The sequence below is a fragment of the Trachemys scripta genome, chromosome 4, assembly GCF_013100865.1.
Source record: "Trachemys scripta elegans isolate TJP31775 chromosome 4, CAS_Tse_1.0, whole genome shotgun sequence".
Classification (NCBI taxonomy): Eukaryota; Metazoa; Chordata; order Testudines; family Emydidae; genus Trachemys; species Trachemys scripta.
In genome coordinates this window covers 21,566,706-21,587,214 of record NC_048301.1, presented here as the reverse complement: position 1 = coordinate 21,587,214, position 20,509 = coordinate 21,566,706, and the positions used below count along the sequence as shown (strand labels likewise).

Here is a 20,509-nt window from a genome sequence, read left to right as displayed (position 1 = left end):
TAGGGGGTAAAAAAGAAAGACTCAGGACAAGAGGTTTGCAGAACTCATGGCACAGTCCCAGAGGAAAGCCAGGCTGGCTGAGAGGTGGAGGCAGAACCAGATGACCCAGAGGGAAAAAGAAATACAGCTCTCCCAGGAGATTGTGGCAGTGGCCAAGGACAGCATCGCCATGGCCATGGAGAGCATAGAAAAAGACAAGGTGATGCAGAGGCAACTCATGGATGCTATCCTGAGCCAGAATGCTTTCCTCCAAAATACACTACTGCGAGGCCAGGAGTCCCGTCATTTAGAACCCAACCATGTCCTTCTGCCCCTGGACAATACTGGCTACGGGGCTAGTAGCAGCTCCTCCCTGCCATACTCCTGCAGTAGTGTTAAGAGTAGCCATTCTCCTCTCAGAACCAACCTCCAGGCACCAAGAACACTGGCTCCTGAGAGCCCAGCAGTTCCTAGCCTTTCAGCACCACTGACAATTTTGAGCTGTGGCACTCAACCCTAGAGACCATATGGACAAGAGGAGGCAGAGGGAAGGTGCATACTTGCCTATTACTGCCACTCCTCCCCCAAAAATAATTGTTCTGTTTACACTGTTAGTACTGTTGCACTTCCAGTTGTGTTTGCACTGTTTTAATGAAAGCTTTGTTTATTGTCAGTTAGGAGTAGATTGTTTAATTCAATGTACTTTCAAATAACAATATTTTTGTATTTTTCCATTGGTTCATTTACAGTTTGGGTTTTTGTTATTGTTCTTTCATAATAAAAACCATGTTAAATCCATCCATTATGAGGCAGCATTGCATTTAACTCAGGAAATCCTTTACATAAATCTGCAATAATTCATAGGGTTTTACAGAATTACAGAGGGAACATTCCACCATCCAGGCACCAAACCCCAGTGCTTGCAATGTGTCTGTCCCAACATGCCCTCACAAGCTAACAGCTGCACACGTTCAGACATGAGCCTTAAAATAGGACCAATAGGTAGCCCTGACAATATTCCCCCAAGTGTTAGCATTTTCTATGGGATGCCTTGCTGGCTGCTTGATCCACAGAAAACTCCCACCCATCGTTATGGCTTTCTCCCCCCCTCATAAACATTGTGCAGAAACATTTTTTTTCTGCTACCTCCAAGCTCTTCCATAAGCAGCGCCAACAGCCTTTCAAACAACTAAACACAAGCTTGACTACTACTACTACTACTAGTTAAAATGTTCCTTCCATGTGTCCAAGTTGCCTGCATATGGCTTCATTAACCAGGGCATCAGAGGATAAGATGGGTCTACCAGAATAACCAGGCCAACCTCCATGACATTAATGTCCACAGTGGTCCTGGGGCAAAAAGTCCTTTCTCCATTAATTTAAATAAAACTGAGTTCTGAAAGATCCTAGAGTGGTAGACATGTCCAGACCACCCTGTATTTATATCTGTAAATCTGCTGCAGGGGTCAAACAGTCCTAGCAGCACCAGCAAGAAATACCCCTTTTTTGTTTATAAATTCTGCACCCTGATGAGGGGGCGCAAATAATAGGCACATGGGTTCCATCAGTTGTCTCAATACGCTTTGAGGACCCAATGCGTGCAAAGCCATCAAGTATCTCCTGAGCATTCCACAGCTTCAGGACCTGGTGAGACAGTAATTCGTCAACGGATAGCTGATCTGAATGAGCATGGCCCTAACAGTTGATCTCCCCATGCTGAATTGGTTGGCTACAGAGCAATGTGCCAGGGTGGCCAGATTCCAGATGGCAACGGCGACCCATTTCTCCATAGATATGGGACACTACAGGTTGGTAGGTTCTGCCTGAAACTCTGTTCTGTTCTCTAGTTCTGACAGATCTCAAAAAAGGTAGCCCTCCCCATCCTGAAGTTCTCTTGCTACAGCAGTCGTCTCATGTCTGCAGAACAATCCTCTCCCACCAATCCACGCTGGTTTCTCAGGCCCAGAAATGGCCTTGAATGCTAATTAGCTGATCCAGGAACTGGTCCTCGTGTTCAGGGGTTCTCAACCTTTTTCTTTCTGAGTCCCCCTTCTCCCCCCCCCCCCGCTATAAAAACTCCACAGCCCATCTGTGCCACAACAGCTGTTTTTCTGCATATAAAAGCCAGGGCCAGCATTAGTGGTTTGCAAGCAGGGCAACTGCCTGGGGTCCCACGCCACAGGGAGCCTTGCCAACCTAAGTTGCTCAAGCTTCGGCTTCAGCCCCAGGTGGCGGGACTTGGAGCCCTGGGCTTCAGCCCCAGGTTGTGGGGCTTTGACTTTCTGCTCTTGGCCCCAGCAGGTCTAATGTCAGCCCTGCTTGGCGGACCCCCTGAAACCTGCTCACGGCCCCCAGTGGGCCCTGGCCCCCTGGTTGAGAACCACTGCTCTAGTTCCACAGCTCGGCATCATCCTCTGCCTCGTTGTCCTGCTGCCATCTCTTCCAACTAGGGGCAGAGCTTTTCTTGACCTGTTGCTCACAAACAGGGAAGAATTAGTAGGGGAAGCAAAAGTGAATGGGAACCTGGGAGGCAGTGACCATGAGATGGTCGAGTTCAGGATCCTGACACAAGGAAGAAAGGAGAGCAGCAGAATACGGACCCTGGACTTCAGAAAAACAGACTTTGACTCCCTCAGGGAACAGATGGGCAGGATCCCTTGGGAGAATAACATGAAGGGCAAAGGAGTCCAGGAGAGATGGCTGTATTTTAAAGAATCCTTATTGCGGTTGCAGGAACAAACCATCCCGATGTGTAGAAAGAATAGTAAATATGGCAGGAGACCAGCTTGGCTAAACAGTGAAATCCTTGCTGATCTTAAATGCAAAAAAGAAGCTTACAAGAAGTGGAAGATTGGACAAATAACCAGGGAGGAGTCTAAAAATATTGCTCAGGCATGCAGGAGTGAAATCAGGAAGGCCAAATCACACTTAGAGTTGCAGCTAGCAAGAGATGTTAAGAGTAACAAGAAGGGTTTCTTCAGGCATGTTAGCAACAAGAAGAAAGTCAAGGAAAGTGTGGGCCCCTTACTGAACGAGGGAGGCAACCTAGTGACAGAGGATGTGGAAAAAGCTAATGTGCTCAATGATTTTTTTGCCTCTGTCTTCACGAACAAGGTCAGCTCCCAGACTGCTGCACTGGGCAGCACAATATGGGGAGAAGGTGACCAGCCCTCTGTGGAGAAAGAAGTGGTTCGGGACTATTTAGAAAAACTGGATGTGCACAAGTCCATGGGGCCGGATGCGCTGCATCCGAGGGTGCTAAAGGAGTTGGCAGATGAGATTGCAGAGCCATTAGCCATTATTTTTGAAAACTCATGGTGATCGGGGGAGGTCCCGGATGACTGGAAAAAGGCTAATGTAGTGCCCATCTTTAAAAAAGGGAAGAAGGAGGATCTGGGGAACTACAGGCCAGTCAGTCTCACCTCAGTCCCTGGAAAAATCATGGAGCAGGTCCTCAAGGAATCAATTGTGAAACACTTAGAGGAGAGGAAAGTGATCAGGAACAGTCAGCATGGATTCACCAAGGGGAAGTCGTGCCTGACTAACCTAATTGCCTTCTATGATGAGATAACTGGTTCTGTGGATGAGGAGAAAGCAGTGGATGTGTTATTCCTTGACTTTAGCAAGTCTTTTGATACGGTCTCCCACAGTATTCTTGCCGGCAAGTTAAAGAAGTATGGGCTGGATGAATGGACTGTAAGGTGGATAGAAAGCTGGCTAGATCGTCTGGCTCAACGGGTAGTGATCAATGGCTCCATGTCTAGTTGGCAGCCGGTTTCAAGCGGAGTGCCCCAGGGGTCTGTCCTGGGGCTGGTTTTGTTTAATGTCTTTATTAATGATCTGGAGGATGGTGTGGACTGCACTCTCAGCAGGTTTGCAGATGACACTAAACTGGGAGGCGTCGTAGATACGCTAGAGGGTAGGGATCAGATACAGAGGGACCTAGACAAATTAGAGGATTGGGCCAAAAAAAACCTGATGAGATTCAACAAGGACAAGTGCAGAGTCCTGCACTTAGGACGGAAGAATCCCATGCACAGCTGCAGACTAGGGACCGAATGGCTAGGTAGCAGTTCTGCAGAAAAGGATCTAGGGGTCACAGTGGACGAGAAGCTGGATATGAGTCAACAGTGTGCTCGTTGCCAAGAAGGCTAACAGCATTTTGGGCTGTATAAGTAGGGGCATTGCCAGCAGATCGAGGAACGTGATCGTTCCCCTTTATTCGACATTGGTGAGGCCTCATCTGGAGTACTGTGTCCAGTTTTGGGCCTCACACTAAAAGAAGGATGTGGAAAAATTGGAAAGAGTCCAGTGGAGGGCAACAAAAATGATTAGGGGTCTGGAGCACATGACTTATGAGGAGAAGCTGAGGGAACTGGGATTGTTTAGTCTCCAGAAGAGAAGAATGGGGGGGGATTTGATAGCTGCTTTCAACTACCTGAGGGGGGGTTCCAAGGAGGATGGAGCTTGGCTGTTCTCAGTGGTGGCAGATGACAGAACAAGGAGCAATGGTCTCAAGTTGCAGTGGGGAAGGTCTAGGTTGGATATTAGGAAACACTATTTCACTAGGAGGGTGGTGAAGCACTGGAATGCGTTCCCTAGGGAGGTGGTGGAATCTCCTTCCTTGGAGGTTTTTAAGGCTCGGCTTGACAAAGCCCTGGCTGGGATGATTTAGTTGGGAATTGGTCCTGCTTTGAGCAGGGGTTTGGACTAGATGACCTCCCGAGGTCCCTTCCAACCCTGATTCTCCTGCTGCTGGAGGGGAGCTGCTGTTGCTGTAGAATATTCGCCTGCTCCCACATCATCTGCTCGGTAGTGCAATGGGCAAAGTCCAGTGCCAAATTCATCCAGCTTTGATTGCTGTAGAATCGTAGGACTGGAAAGGACCTTGAGAGGTCTTCTAATCCCGTCCCCTGCACTCAAGGCAGGACTAAGTATTATGTATGCCATCCCTGACAGGTCTAACCTGCTCTTAAAAATCTCCAATGAAGGAGATTCCACAACTTCCCTACACTATTTATTCCAGTGCTTAACCACCCTGACAGTTAAGAAGTTTTTCCTAATGTTCAGCCTACACCTCACTTGCTGCAATTTAAGCCCATTGCTTCTTGTCCTATCTTCAGAAGTTAAGGAGAAGAATTTTTCCCTCGCCTCCTTTTAACAACCTTTTATGTACTTGAAAACTGTTATCGTGTCCCCCCTCAGTCTTCTCTTTTCCAGCCTAAACAAACCCAATTTTTTCAATCTTCCCTCATTGGTCTTGTCTTCTAGACCTTTAATCATTTTTGTTGCTTTTCTCTGGACTTTCTCCAATTTGTCCACATCTTTCCTGAAATGCAGTGCCCAGACCTGGACACAATACTCCAGTTGAGGCCTAATCAGCACAAGAGTACAGTGGACAAATTACTTCTCATGTCTTGTTTATAACACTCCTGCTAATACATCCCAGAATGATGTTTGCTTTTTTTTGCAACAGTGTTACACTGTTACCTCATATTTAGCTTGTGAGCCACTATAATCCCCCAGATCATACAGCCCAAGCAGCATGGGTGTATTCGTGCATGTCACAGTAGCAGTGCAGAGCAATGTTGGGTCCATGCTGGCTGACAGCAATATGAAAATGGCATAAGCCCACGCAGAAAGAATTACGGTGTTGAGACAGTGGAAGCATAGGATTTAAAACAAATAATTGAACCAACATGGCTTCTCACAGTCACTGTGAAAATATTTACAGGATGCAGCTGCTCAACAACAAAGCAAAAGACCCTGGAGTACCCCAAGAACGCTTCTCCATCAGTTTGCAGCAAGCTGGTGTCATGGATTCACACAATGCAAATTGAAAATGGAACAGATGTGCTGTGTGCACGCTATTGATTGTGAGGTGCATCATGCGAGATACCCGACATGCATCAAAAAGCTTCAGATTAACCCCGGTGTAAATGTACCTTTATTCTCCCAGGTCACTAAAGTGTTTTTGAAAAATTCAGGCTCTCATCACCACAGCACAGTTCCCCTTTACCTATGATGAAGTCTCAGCACAGTTATAGGGTAAGCAAGGGTCATCTCTGGTGGTCAAAAGAGAGCGAGAAGCTATACGCCGATGGTTTTTCAAAAAATGGTTTCAACTTGAGTCAATTGTGTATTTCATTTCTGCCCCACTGGGTGGTGCTCTGATGGCTGTCATTGAACCCAGCTGTGCCCAGTTCATTCTTGCACATATGTGAAACTTCGTCTGTTTGACTGAATAAGCTAAGACAGCCTATGAGGACACGGAGGGAGCCCAGCTTTTCCCTTTTCCTAACTTCTGGTCTTTGAAAAGCTTGCTTTGATTGCAAGAGCAGGAATGGTTTGGAGACTTGTTCTGTACAATTTGCTATTTTGAATGATATCTTGCCAGTTACCTTTTAAAAAATTGTGCATGAAAAAAACATCAGAGCAGTTTAGCGGGTTTACAAATCCCCTTAATCAAGAAGGCTATGCGCCCTGTAAAAGCAGCCATGCTAGTGCCCCAAAGACGAGCCTTTCTACTGGAGAGATGCGAAACATCAAAGCTCATACGAGCTATTGTATCTGAAGAGGGCACCTAACAATAGCCAGCTTCTACTACTCCAACTCCATCTGCAGCTCTAGCAGTTTCTAATGCCTGCTGTGAGATGTCCGTAAAACAGTTGCAAGCCATCCCACAAGGATGAGGTGGAAGCATAAATGCTTGTTTGGTGCTCTTGGGAATTGTTGTGACTGCAGTGTGTTCAGTCATAGTCCTGAAGACTGAAGGGAGACTGAGTGTAACTGGGCAGTTGGGTTTTTTTCCCCCCTTCAAGGTGGCCACAGAGTCTTGGGACTGTTAGCTCTGGTGCCTCAGTTAATCTCTATAGTCTGGGGATCTCTGGCCCAAACCATATGTGACGTTATAGATCGACATAGACTTTTTTGGTGGGGGCAGACAAAGAGCTAAATTTGGAGGTGATACGACAGTTAGACTCCCCTAGGTCATATTTATACCCAGTTACCAAAGGGTGAGAGAGTCTAAGGGAATAACATATACCCTATGATTCTGAAAGAGGTGTAAATTTCAGTAGAGATGGCCTGCTTCAACTTACATAGTCCTATACCTCATGTTAGGACTGGTTGACACGTATGTTTTGCCAGCAGAGCTATGTCAGTTAGGGCTCTGACTTTTTCGCCAAGATAGCTGCCAGCAAAAGCTCTAGTGTTTATACCGCAAAAAGTGCTTTTGGTGGTTATAACATATTTCACTCAGAGGCACAGTCTGTGCTGCTCACCTGACAACAGGGGATCTAACTAATTGGCATAAGCCACACTGGCCAAAGGACTTTTTTTTTTTTCTGCTGATTTAACCTTGTCTTCACAAGGAGGGTTTGCCAGTGTAGTGTTACTGGTATAGCTATACCAGCAAACCCTTTTAGTTACTTTTCTTGTTTGCTCTGTGCTGGCCCTTTTGGAATGTGAATTAAACCATCTCGTGCTCCTTTGCTCAGTGAGCAAAATTCAGAGATGAAGCTTAAGGAAAGGATGTAAGTTACAAGCTGGTGAGGAGCTGTCAGTCATACGTTAACAGAAAGGTGTCCAATCCAAATATGGGTGTCTTAATAAGTGGGACGATTTTTAATTGGGCTGAGCACTCAACAGTTTCCACAGATGTCAGGGCTCAGCACTTGAAAATCAGGCCAGTTTTTTAGGCACCTAAATTTGGATTTCGGCTCTAACTTTAGTCGCCCAGTTTTGAAAATATTGGCCAAAAGAATCTAAGTTGATGTGATGTGTGATGAGGAGTCAGGAGAAGGGAAAAGTGGGGTTCTCCCATTCTGAGACTTTTCTCTGAATATTCATAGATTCAAGGAGTGTGAGGCCCGAAGAAACCATTAGAGCATCTCATCTCATCTCCTATATAACACAGGCCCTGAAATTTACCCCTGCATTGAGCCCAGTAATTTGTGTTTGGCTAATGCGTATCTTCCAGAAAGGCACCCAGGCTTGGTTTGGAGATATTAAGAGATGCCGAATCCACCACTACCCTTGGTAGTTTGTTCCAATGGTTAATCACTCCCACTGTTAAAAATGTGTGCCTTATTTCTAATTTGAATTGGTCTGACTTCATCTTACACCCATTGGGTCTTGTTATGCTATTTCCCACTAGCTTAAAGAGCCCTTTAGTAGTGCAGGGAGGGAGTGTTGTACTGTTACCTGGTCAACTGTTAATGTTCTAACTTGTTCCAAAAAAATCTACTTTTAAGTGATCACCCCGTCCACATGGCTTTCATGATACCACTGAAGTCAATGGAAGTGTTGCACTCCTGGAAATATGTATTGGGCCAGGGGCATGCCTGACAATCAAATTGCTGAGTCCCTCTGTCTCTCCCAAAGTGTCTCTGCTGTGACTCCCAGTGCCTTTCTTACAGGTGAGTCATCCTAGGAGCTGAAGAAATGTCTTGTCCAACCTCCAGTGTAATGGTTCTCAAACTGTAGTCCGTGGAGCTTTTGCTACTCACATGTTGCTGGCTCTTTCTTGTTTCCAGCTGCTAAATGTCATTAAAGGAAGTTGAAAACACACAAATCCCTTTCTAGTGTTACTCCCCCACCTATGTGACTGCTGTAGTTGCCACAGGCACATTTTGTAATACAATTTCTAAGAAGTGAGCCAAGTCATTGAGGGAGCAAATTTTTAGTACTGCCTGGGGGGGAAAAACCCTCTGATTGGCTGCTTTCCCCCCTTGCCTGCCTCCTGGCATAGAGCAGCCAATCAGAGCTGCTGCAGGAAGCAGGCAGAGCTCTTTTCCTGGGAGCTGACACCATTCTCCAAAGAGGGAGTAGAAAGTGCCCAGCAGCTCAAGGCATCTCTGCTCCCTCCCCTCTCCTGTGAGGAATGGGGCAGCTCCTTTCCCCTCCCTCCCTGCAACACCCAGCCTGGGAAAGGGGATCCCAGTGTAGCCCCCACCCCGGCCTGACATAGGGTGATAAGCCTCGGGTGGTGAGGCTGAGGTGTGTGGGCGGGGGGCCAGATATGGGGATTAATTGGGGAGTAAAAGTGGTTGCTGAATAGGGGGATGGGCAGACACAAGGGTAATGAGACACCTCTCTCTCTCTCTCTCTCTCTCTCTCTCTCTCACACACACACACACACACACACACACACACACACACACACACACACACACACNGGGGGGGCCGGGGCCCCGTGGAGTGTCCTCCTTTTTAAAAATTAAAATATGGTAACCCTACCATAGTAGCACATACCCTCATGCATGTCAACAGTTCAGTGCAGAGAGACACAGCAACCAAGACCCTCTGACAGACACAGAATGCCTCTGTGCACACCTTAACACAAACACCTAGGTGTAGCCATCCTGAGATGCCCAACCCTCTGCCTCTCTGGGATTGTGTGTGCTTCTAGGGCATTCAGAGAGAGACAAATTGTTGTGAGGAAATACGTTCCTCCTCCTGCATTTGCTCATATTACCGCCTGTTACTCCCTTTGACCCCTGACTGCCTGTCCAAGACTGTGCTGGGATAGAAAAGAAGCCATAACTGTTCAGATAATGAGAAAATCAGTTGATGTCCAAAGTCCAATTACAAGCCATGTCTGTGAGCTGCTTTCTTCCCAGGACGCTAATTGAAAACACATTGACACTACTATTAGGAATTATAAGATAAGAGGCATTTTGGAGTGTAGAATGACATACAATAATAACACTTAGCACTTGTACCGTGCTTTACCTCTGCAAAGCTCTTTACAGACAGTCAGCCTAAGAATCTTCAACCACACTAAGGTGGGGAAACTGAGGCATAGAGAGACCACTTGCCAAAGAGCCTACAACGAGGCAGTGCAGAGCTGAGACTGGAACTCTGGAGCCCTGACTCCCCATCCCCTGCTTTCACTATTGCATCACGCTCCATGCAGGTTAAAGCAACACTGTGAAAAAATCGGTGAGCTTTGATGAGATGTTAAAAATAACCTGGTCTCTGAGACTGGACAAGTCTCCATGTAAATGAGTTGTATCCCAAAGCATCATAGTTCTCCAGTCTTCTCCCAATGCTTCTGCTCCCCTACACATTCTCAAGTGTATGAAGCATCATGTGACACTGGCTAGTCCAAAGTTCATTAGAGGGCTGGGAAGGAATGTTTTAGCAGCGGACTGCGAAATGAAGGGTCTGTTTTTCCTCCTCCTTCTCGTGCAGCTCCTTGGTGAGTAATGACAGGACCTGTCTGAGAATGGAGAATGAGGGCAAAATGGCTTTTTCCATTTCAGGCTTTAGGTAATGTGGAATAAAGCCACGGACTCTGCACTTGGTGACGTATTTCTAATGCAAGTGGAAAAACTCATTTTAAAATGGGCGAAGAAAGAGCGGGTGGGCTGTGATTTGCATCTTCTGTTCACTGCACCTCTGCTGCTTGGGTTTCTCGGCTCTTTTTATTTAAGGCTCTGAAGAGTCATCTTCTGTTGAATATGCATATGTATTTAACATTCAGAGACCATGATTCCTCAGCAAAAGGACTGATTAAACAGTCAAGTGATGTTGATATAGAGGCAAAAGGTTCATTAATGCAATACTGTGGTGCATAGTTAAAGTCAGGAATTGCATAAACGGAGGCTGCAACAGTTTGGTTAACTTGGCTGCATTGCACAGCTTGGGGCCAGATCCTCAGCTGTGTAATTCAGCCTTACTTTGTTGAAAGCAAGGAAACTATGCCGATTTACCGCAGCTTAGGACATGTCTGTATGTTTTATGTTACTGGGTATTATACACTTTATAAGGTAAGCTACATATATCCAGCAAAACAGGGATAGAACTGACTACATATATGCAATGGAATGAACTTATGCCTTCTGTTAGAACTTTAACCTTTCCTTTTCCTGACTCTGGGGAATTTTAACTTGGCAGTTGTAGCATTGCATTAACAGTTTTTTATATTTAATTTTGTAGGTTTTTCATCTTAAAAGAAAAAGATAAAACAAAAAATTGCCCATGTTTAGGTTTCAGTTCAGTAAGGTTCTTACGCACATGCCCAATTTAAAACTTGTGAGTTTGTTCTATTGGGTCGGAGTCTCATTCCACTGCTCTGGCAATGTAAAGGGGTCTTAAAATGGATTAAAACATTTGCCTAATTTAAGGCTCCTTCACAACCTTAAATCAGACTCATGCCTGTTTGTTTCAATTAGACTACTTGTGTGCTTTGTTAGGCATGTGTGTACGCACCTTGCTGAACCAGGGCCTTCATAATGTTAGCATTGGAATGGTCCCAGTTTGGTTTTGGAATTCACACTGCATTGAAGGGGGGAGGGAGCGAATTCTCCATATTACTGCCACTATGGTGTGGCTGCAAACCCCCTACTGCAAGGCTGGGTTAGCAGGGCAGCAGCATATCTGTTTCCGATGCAGCCCTCCCCATGTAAAGGACAGAAACATTTTCATTTTAATGACGGTGTGACAGTTCTTGGGGTACCTGGGACTGTAAGTCACCTTGTTACACACACACACACACACACACACACACACACACACACACACACACACACACACACACACACACACACTGACCCCGCCTCCGGCATGAGGGAGTCATGTCTGCGCTAGCTCCTTAACACCGCCAGCACGTCAGCCTCTCAAGCTCACTCTTCTGGTAGGGTTACCATACGTCCGGGTTTCCCCGGACATTTCCGGCTTTTGGGTCTTTAAATAGCCGTCCGGGGGGAGATTTGTAAAAAGCTAAAAATGTCCCAAAAGACCCAAAAGCGGCTGACAGGGCAGCCGCGCAGGTGGAAAGCGGTACCGGGAGCAGTATGGAGCGGCCGTGAGAGGTGGGTGCGGGTAGCCCAGCTCCCCTCGCCCGCCGCGGGGCACGGGCTCTTCTGCAGCACTGCCCGCCATGGGGCTGGTGCTCTCCCGGGGCTCTGCCCTGCACACGCCCAGCATCCGCGGGGTTGCTCCTGCCTCCCCGGGCTGGCCCCAGATCCCCTCCCCCGGGGGTTTGGGGTCCTGCTGCGGCTTGCGCCCCTCTGCCTCCTCCGCGGGGCAGGCACCCCCCGGGGGTTGAGGGCGTGCCACCCCTTCCCCAGCTTCCCCCTCCAGCAGCCCCCGCACTGCCCTGCCAGGCCTGTTCAGCCCTCGGCGCCACCTGGTCCTGCCCTGCCTCAAGCAATCCGCCCCTACCATGGGGCAGCCCGGCCCTGGGGGGCTGGGGGAGCCGCAGCAAAGTACCACACTTAGCTGGTGCAGGAGACGAGCGGGGCTTTCAGCCCAGGCTCCAGCATCAGCCTGCAGCGGGGAGCGGAGCCACCCCCCGCCAGCTCGGCTCAGCCTGGCCCCACTTTTAAAGGGAGACGGACCTGGGCTCGGCCTGGCCCGGGGCACGTGGGGGTGTCACCTCACCCCCCTGCCTGGGGATCCCGGCAAGGGGGGTGCTCGGCACCATAGCTCCCCCCGCAACTCCCATAGTCAGCTTCTCTGCAGGCAAAGCTTGGACTATAGAAAGCATATGGGAGGAGAGCTTCAGGAGCTGCAGCTGAGGCAGTGAGGAACAGCCCGGAGCCGCCGGGGCCAGAGCCTCTTGGCCAGCCACTGGAGGGAGCCGCTCAGTCGGGGGGGCCGGACTGGACCGTGCCTCTTCGCGCCCCCCTCGCCGCCACCGCCGCCCCCCCAGCTTACCTGCTGCCTGCCTGTTTCAGGCTTCCCGCGAACATTTGAAAAGTGGTTAGAATTTTTAACCATGAGAAAAGTGCAAATTTATTTTTACCGTCCAGTAACTCATATGATTGAAACCATTTTACTCAGAATGTTGTCAGTTACATCTTCAGACAGAGACCAACCTTAGAAAATGTTAGCACCAAAGGAGAATGTTTAAAAAATGTTGTACAAAAACAGGAGAGAGGAATGGAAACTATCTTGTAACCTTTTCTATGACAGAGGCTCTCATTTGATCATGCTAATTTCTGGAGTGAGACACACTTTCTAAACATATCCCATTTTTATCATTAAAAGATCCACATGTGTATTGTTGGATGGGCAGGTGGGTCAGGCTCGGGTCCTGACTTTGAACCATCATTCCTTAAACTCATCCTCTCAATCCACAACAGACAGAGGGACAGAGACAGAGTGAGACATGCATATTGCTGTACTAGTGACTTTTGCTGGCTGATGGAAGGGTTATACTGATCAGAGCAAATGCTTGTGACTGTGTCTATAGTAGTTTAAAAATATGGGGGGTATGGAGATGGTTGAGAAGCGGGCTAGTAAAAATGTCAGGAATTCACCAAATTCTTGCAGGATCAGACAATGTGAGACAATTCCCACACAAAGGATTAAACCAAGTCAATGCTCTGTGTCACAAATGCATGTACAGTAGGTCACACAGAATCCAACAGTAGATATACGAAGAGTGGCCTGATCTGAATTACTGTGTGAACTCCATTTATATACACACTTGATAAGACAAACTTCATTTTCATCTGGTTTGGCTGGTGACTGCCTGTGACTGTTTTATCCACTGTGGCAAGCACATCTCCCTCTTCTGTTACCTTGGCCTCCCTCCTCCCCCTCCCCCCACTACCTTGCTTGTCTATTTAGTTACCCTTTCCATGTTGTTTAAATTGTAGACTATGGGGCAGGGACTGTGTTTGTGTTTGTACAGTACAATGGGGCCCTAATCCCCATAGAAATAAATAATTAATTTTAACACATCGGTATCTGTAGTGCAACATTCTCATTTACCACCTGGAGGCCTTGTACATGCACAGACAGTGCTTCTCTCACAGCCATCAGTGATCCGCTGCCACATGTTAATCACAGCATTGAAAATGTCCCCTGTGCTCACTGATCACAGAGAAGGGAGGATTTTGACATTGCTTAATTTAAGACATACATGCAAGCTATGATGCTTTTTTGCTCCTATGCAGAAAATTCCGTCTCTGGCATATAGAGGCAGAAGGATGCTCTGAGGCTAGGTCTACGCTACCCGCCTGAATCGGCGGGTAGAAATCGACCTCTTGGGGATCGATTTATCGCGTCCCGTTGGGATGCGACAATCGATCCCCTAATCGACGCTCTTACTCCACCAGCGGAGGTGGGAGTAAGCGCCGTCGACAGGAAGCCGCGGAGGTCGATTTTGCCGCGGTCCTCACAGTGGGGTAAGCCGGCTGCGATATGTCGAATTCAGCTACGCTATTCACGTAGCTGAATTTGCGTATCTTAAATCGACTCCCCCCTGTAGTGTAGATGTAGCCTAAGTCTCAGATAAGTCTCTTTAAATCTATCCCAGCAGAATGAAGCAGGCTGCATGTAATTTAATCAGGGCCAGGCAGGCTGGTTGAATACTGCAGATCTGGTGTGTATATAAACATTGGTTCAAATTCCCAACCGCTGCCTGGTACCACTATTGTCATGCTCCTTTGAATTTGCTATGCACAATCATTAGTGCAAACAGGTTTGTGTTTGCACAAGTGTTTAGGGACTGGCTATTCTTCCTACAATTCCCATATTCATTTGCAAGACAGAGGACTTGTGGCAAGACAAGTGTGTTTGTTTGTCTTGTGTAGGAAAAGTCAAGGAGTAGAAACAATATCATGTGACTTAGCTGACCACATGCCTTGAGTAATGAATAATAGTGAAGAGTCCAAATGAGTTGTTTGCAAACAAACCATAAACTGAGGCTGGTTCAGCCAGATTATTTGGCTAATGTTTAGAAATCACCAATCCTCCTCTCTCTCACCAATGGCAGTTGGTCCAATAAAAGCTTTACCTCACTCACCTTGTCTCTAATATCTTGGGACCCACATGGCTACAACAACACGGCGTAGGCAAAGGCATCTGCAGAAGAGTCAGTTCATAAAAGAAAGGCAACAGCTACATTTGTCAGGTAGTTTATCCGCGCTGAATAATTGGGCCAACTTCCTCATCTTTTACTATGGCATTTTGACAGCCACTCTAGACGGTATTGATTGTTCACAAGTGCTTGAGTCACCATGAGATCCAGTTGCTAAATTAGACTTTGTCTACAAAGGAAAGTTGTACACTGCATTAGCTATACTACCGTACTGCCTAGCATGCTGACTCTTGGTACTCTCCAATCTGTCTGCATCCCTCTGTTGTCTCTTGTCTTTATAAATAATAAAAAATACAGGTATAAAGGTGCTTTGGCTGTAGCAGTGTAGCTATTCCTGTATGGGGCGAAGAATAAGCGTTACCAGCATAATGGCTTGTCTGCACTTAAAACTCTTCTGCAGCACTGCTGTACCACTACCTATGCTGACAGCAAGGGTTCTCCTGACGGCATAGGCACTCCATCTCCCCCAAGAGGTGGTAGCTAGGCCGACGGAAGAAGTCTTCCATTGACTTAGCACTGTCTACTCGGGAACTTAGGTTCGCTTAACAACTTTGCTCAGGGGTGTGCATTTTTCACACCCCTGAGTGACTGAGTTAAATCAGCCTAATTTTCTAGTATAGACTAGGCCTCGGGCACATTTATACAGCTATGACTGTCTCCACATTAGGGGTTGTGCCAGTATAACTGGGTTGGTAAAAAATCCCGTCTCTAACCGACATAGTTATCCTGGTATAAAATCCATGTCTAGACTAGGCCTTACTTACTGTTCTTGTTTAAAATCATCTGCATTTTTTTCTTGCTCTTTTGCACTTACTCTACACCCGATCCCAGCTGGCTCAGTGGTTACTCAGCCCTGACCCAATTAAACTCCTGTCTCCTTCGGTGAGTAATAATAACGCAACTGTAGAGATAAATAAGAGGAGAGGCGTAGACTTGGTTGACTGGTGAATTGGAAGAACATAAAGGAAGGTGCTCAACATGGCAGGAGCCAGTGTCACCAACTCTCATGATTTCATCATGAGCCTGACAAATTGAGGTGTTTTTCTTAAGCTCCTGGAGTCATGTTATTACTTGAGAATCTCAGCTTTCATTTAAAAAAAAAAAAAGTTTCTAGTCCTCCTGGCTGTGGACAAAAGCTTGCAAACATGGCCTGTAAAGGCTCAGAGACCAGAAGGCAGATCAAAAGGACCCAACAGGTAGTATTATTCAAATCTGATGATTTTAAAGCCAAACTCATGGGGTGGGGGAGGGGCCTGAATCATGGTGTTTTGAATGCTTTGGGTTGGCGGTCCAGAGGCGCTGCACTGGAGAAGGCTCTTACACCAGCAGTGCGTAGGTTGCAAACCAGTGTCAAAGTCAGCAAGTTGATGAGCATTTTGCCTGAGTAAGATCTGAGGAACAGCTGACATGACTGGGCCCTCCAGTTCCAGTCTGAGACACTGGCAACTCATTTCTTTGCTGAGTGTTGTTTATCTTTGTGTGACTGTATTAACAAGAGTTTGGGGGCTATACAGGGCTGGATCCTCAGCTGGTGTTAGTTCCTGTAGCTCCATTGACCTCAATAGAGCTACAGTAACATACACTATCTGGCCCACAGCGTGTCTGGAAATTGCTGTGTAGAAACAGAATAGAGTTGAATTCCATTTCTTTCTTTGCCTCGCCTAGCTGCTTCGATTGCTGTGTACAAACAATGGATTCCGAACACCAATTTTGAAAATGCTTCCAACTGGGATAAAGACAGAATCCCGTGTGCTAACGATGTGGTCCTTTTCAAGAGTAATCAGGTATTTGATTTTCAAAATAGCATTAATTTGGGCCAGTCTCTACCTGCTTGTAGAAAATGCCCTCAGCTTTTTTGCATTTCTTGCAGGAGATCTCGGTCTTCGTCCAGTCAACTCATTCTCTGACAGACATGGTAAGGACATGTACTACAGCACCAAATGTGGTGGTGATGAATGCTGTCAAAAATATGAGACAGGGCCATCTAAGTGACGCAAGGACTGCTGCAGTGCAGGATACCTGGGTTCCCTAGCCACTTCTGGTGTCTCATCCGATGACCTGGCTGGCTCAGGTGTGTTTTCACAGGCAGCTGGAGTCATGGGGGGCGGGTGAACCCCCCCTTCGGGGAGGCTAGCCCCCTGGCCCTGCTCCTTCCTCCCAAGGCCCAAACTCCTGTTGCCAGAGCCCTGAGCCCTCCTTCCCGCCTGCCATGGTTGGAGCCCTGAGCCCACCCACTCCCGCTCCCCCCACACCTGGAGGAGCCCCAGGCAGGCCCAAGCCCCTCTCTGCCCCCCTCCTCCCCACACCTCCATGGCTGGAGGAGCCCCAGGTTGGGCCCAGCTGCGCCTGGCCCCAGCCATACCTTCCAAGACCCAGAGCCACTCGGTGAGAAAAGCAAAAGCTCTTCTCAAAGAACACTGAGCTTTTTATATGCACCATGCAGGTTCCAGGGTGGCTGAGGAGGTGGTATCTGCTACTCAGCTTCCCAGGTTCATCAGTAATGTCTCTGGAGTCCAGGGAGAACCTCCTCAGCTTAGCCTCCCCTGGCCTATTATACCTACCACCTATGGTTGGAGTTTTGCTGGGAAGGCCAGGGTGGGTGAAGTGTTACAGAACAGCCCCATATTGGTTGTTTTTGGAACTGTGTCGGTGCTGTTCTCCAAGGAAGCCATTCATTGTCCAGGCTGAGCAAATAGCGCTCTTCTTGTTTCCATGGGGAGAAAAATGCTGGTTCTGACTTGCACCACAGTCACCCCAGGATAACCAGACATATTAATGTACTTCATGGAGGGTGGTACCAGAGCTGGTGGGAGGGGAGGCATTTGGAAAGAAATCAAATTATCCTCCAATGCAACGTTGTGGTGGCAGCGTATGTAGGAGGGATCAGGCCAAGGCTCTGGGGCTGAGGGCTCCTCCATGGTGAGGTTGTACCTTGAAGGTGTGCTCAGTTCTGGGCATCCACATCTCAGAGAGATAGCAGTAACCTGGAGGGAGGGCAGAAAAAAGCATCAATATTGGCTCTGGGGGTGAAGGGAGGAACCAGCAAAGGATGCGGTATTTATATAGGAGCTTGAGCAAGTGAATGAATAAGATCTAGTGCTGAGAAGTTCTGAGTTCCTTCATCTTCCACTCACTCCCGTGGCAGCTGAGAGCACTCACTGCCTTCTGGGAGAGCATTTGAAGGGCATAAAAACAGCAGGGCTTGTAACAGAGTGTCATGGGATCAGGTGAAACAAAGGAGAAGTTAAGATGGCCACAAGGGAAAAAATCCTGTTGGCAAAATAATATTAACAATAACAACTTTTGTGCATGAGGCCCCATATACTGTAGCGTTCTAGTTCGTAACGAAAGCTACCAAGCGAAAACACCATCAAGTCTTCAAACAGATCTGAGAGCAGCTGTACGGTGCCAAAAAAAATCGATGGAATAGCCTCCCTGAGGGAAGCAGTGGAAGCCCTATCACTTGAGTTAGAGCTTGTTGTCCGTCTAGTCACTGACTTCCATGGGGACTATCCATGTGCATAGAGCTAAGCAGGTGCTGTAGTGCTTGGCTGGATCAGGGCCATAGTGAGGAGTGTGGTATAAGAACTATATCATCAGGGCCACAGACACCAGTGTGCCTTTTCTGTCTGGCTCTCTGCCCACTCTGTGGTAGTTCCAGGTTATCCTATCACCACTGAGCACCATTTAAAAACTGACAGGACAGAGAGAGATCGAGGATACGCTGTAGGGAGCACTAGCGTTTGCAGGGGGATGAACTAGGCAGCTTAATGGGTCTTTCCTGTTTTTTATTTCTTGTCAATGGGAGGCTCTTCAGGATGTCAGAGGTGCTCCATACTCAAGGAGAGGTATGAACTCTCAGTTGGCACTTTCCATTCATTCAAAAATATCATGCTTAGCTAATGTCCCAAATCTTTTCCCCTCTCTTCACTAAGCTCTCTTTGAATAGTGACCATTTTTAGAGGGTTTCAAGAATGTATCATGTAGGGAGGAAATGGGAGTTTAAAGCAAATTGTGTGATGTGTGCACCGCCCTGGCAGGCAGCCAGATATTCCTGTTAACCGCGATCATGTCACACGAAAGTCAGTCTGTCTTGATTTCTGTGCAAAGAACATTTGCTTGTGGAAATGGCAGCTGAGGTTGCCATGGTGACCTGATTTTTCTAGCTGTCCTTATACCTATTATAATTGGATTTGTTTGGGGCAATTCTAATGTACCCATCACCTTAGAGTCCAGGCCCTAGGATTTTCACCCAGATGTGATCTAGTTGTGACAGAATTGTCCTTGTCATTTTTTCATTTTTAGCTGCCATAAGTACTTTGAAAACTTTTCTTGGCCACTTTCCTTTTTGTGTGTGTCACTGTATCCAAATAGGCCCTATAAAATGTTGGACTATAATTTGTACAAGCTGCCTAAACTACTGATCGCTTTGGTGCTTTAATAACACAGAGTGCCACATTTAACTCGTCTACAAATGCTTGGCGGAATTATCATCTATCTATCTATCTAAACTATAAAATATGGAATTTGTAAATGATGTGAATATTAGCAGGAAAAAATGTGTATATGAAATATGTACCAATATAATTGTTAAATGATGTGAAATTTACTAGAAAAAAAAGAAGTGCCAAATATCGGTTCAGTAGATTTTATTTTGTTTACTGATTAATGGATAATATTTATAAAATACTTTGCAATCCACTGTTGAAAGTGCATAACTGCAAAGTATTTATTATTATTCATTATGGCATTAGCCTTTCAAAAAGAAGCTTAACAGCTAAGATTTAAAAAAAAACTAAGACAGACCATATCTCCTGAGCAAAAAATGGACATCATAAAAGCTTAATACAAATAACAACTTCATCTGTAATGGAATAGGAATTCTGTCTTACCTGAAGGACTTATGAGGGAACATTGACGTACTGGGATTCTACAGCAACTAAGAAAGGGTCAAGTTATTCAAGCAGACTGAAGAAACTGTTACCTGGCCTGGGTACTGATCTAAGCACCACATTGTGCTATGGTTTTTAAGCAGAACTTGCCATTTGAAATTAATGCTGCAGTTGTGCTTAAAAATAAATAGGCTGCTGCAGACCTCAGTAACTAGTTCATGTCTAAGAGGCAGGTTTGTCCCTTGCCACGCGTAGGCGTTAGGCGGGGAGGATTTAGAGTGGTAAATATAACTCATCTCACCCACACAGCAGCTTTTCCCTCGTGTCTATTACATCTTTATCAATATACATGATGGAGGGCTTGATCCTGCAACGTGCTGAGCACCCTCAAGTGCCCGTGGAAGCTAATTGGAGTTGAGGATGCTGCGCCCTCCCAGAATCAGACCCTTAACTAGCTGCTAGCTTTGCTGCTGTGATGTCAGACCCTTAGTCCCAGCCTGATTCCCAAACCTCCTCCCCGCTCCTTTAGTTTGCACCCCAGAGGATGTGTCTGGCATCAGCTGACGGGAGCTCTGCTATGAGAATCTCAGCTGAAGATTTCATTCTTGCCATGCTCTGAGGGATTTTATGTCTAATTACGGCTCTGAACCTCCTCAGCTTTAGACAATTATTTTGCAGCATATTATATAGGCTTCTAATGCATGGGAATGTGCTGAAGTCATTTAGCCTCAGAATTTATGTTTTATAGGATTTTTGTGAGATAGGAACCCAAAGCGAAAGCCCTCAATCTTCGGGGAAG

At 46.8% G+C, this 20,509-nt stretch overlaps 1 protein-coding gene across 1 annotated transcript in view; it reads left to right on the top strand.

Annotated features, from left to right (window-relative positions):
- The first annotated feature begins 10,111 nt into the window (after positions 1-10,111).
- AMN (amnion associated transmembrane protein) overlaps positions 10,112-20,509 on the top strand; it is a 50,276-nt gene continuing 39,878 nt past the window's right edge. Inside the window, exons 1-3 of the mRNA XM_034770530.1 lie at positions 10,112-10,183; positions 16,484-16,602; positions 16,689-16,733. Coding sequence (XP_034626421.1) covers positions 10,141-10,183; positions 16,484-16,602; positions 16,689-16,733 — 207 coding nt within the window. The 5' untranslated portion in view covers positions 10,112-10,140. The remainder of the gene's footprint in view (positions 10,184-16,483; positions 16,603-16,688; positions 16,734-20,509) is intronic.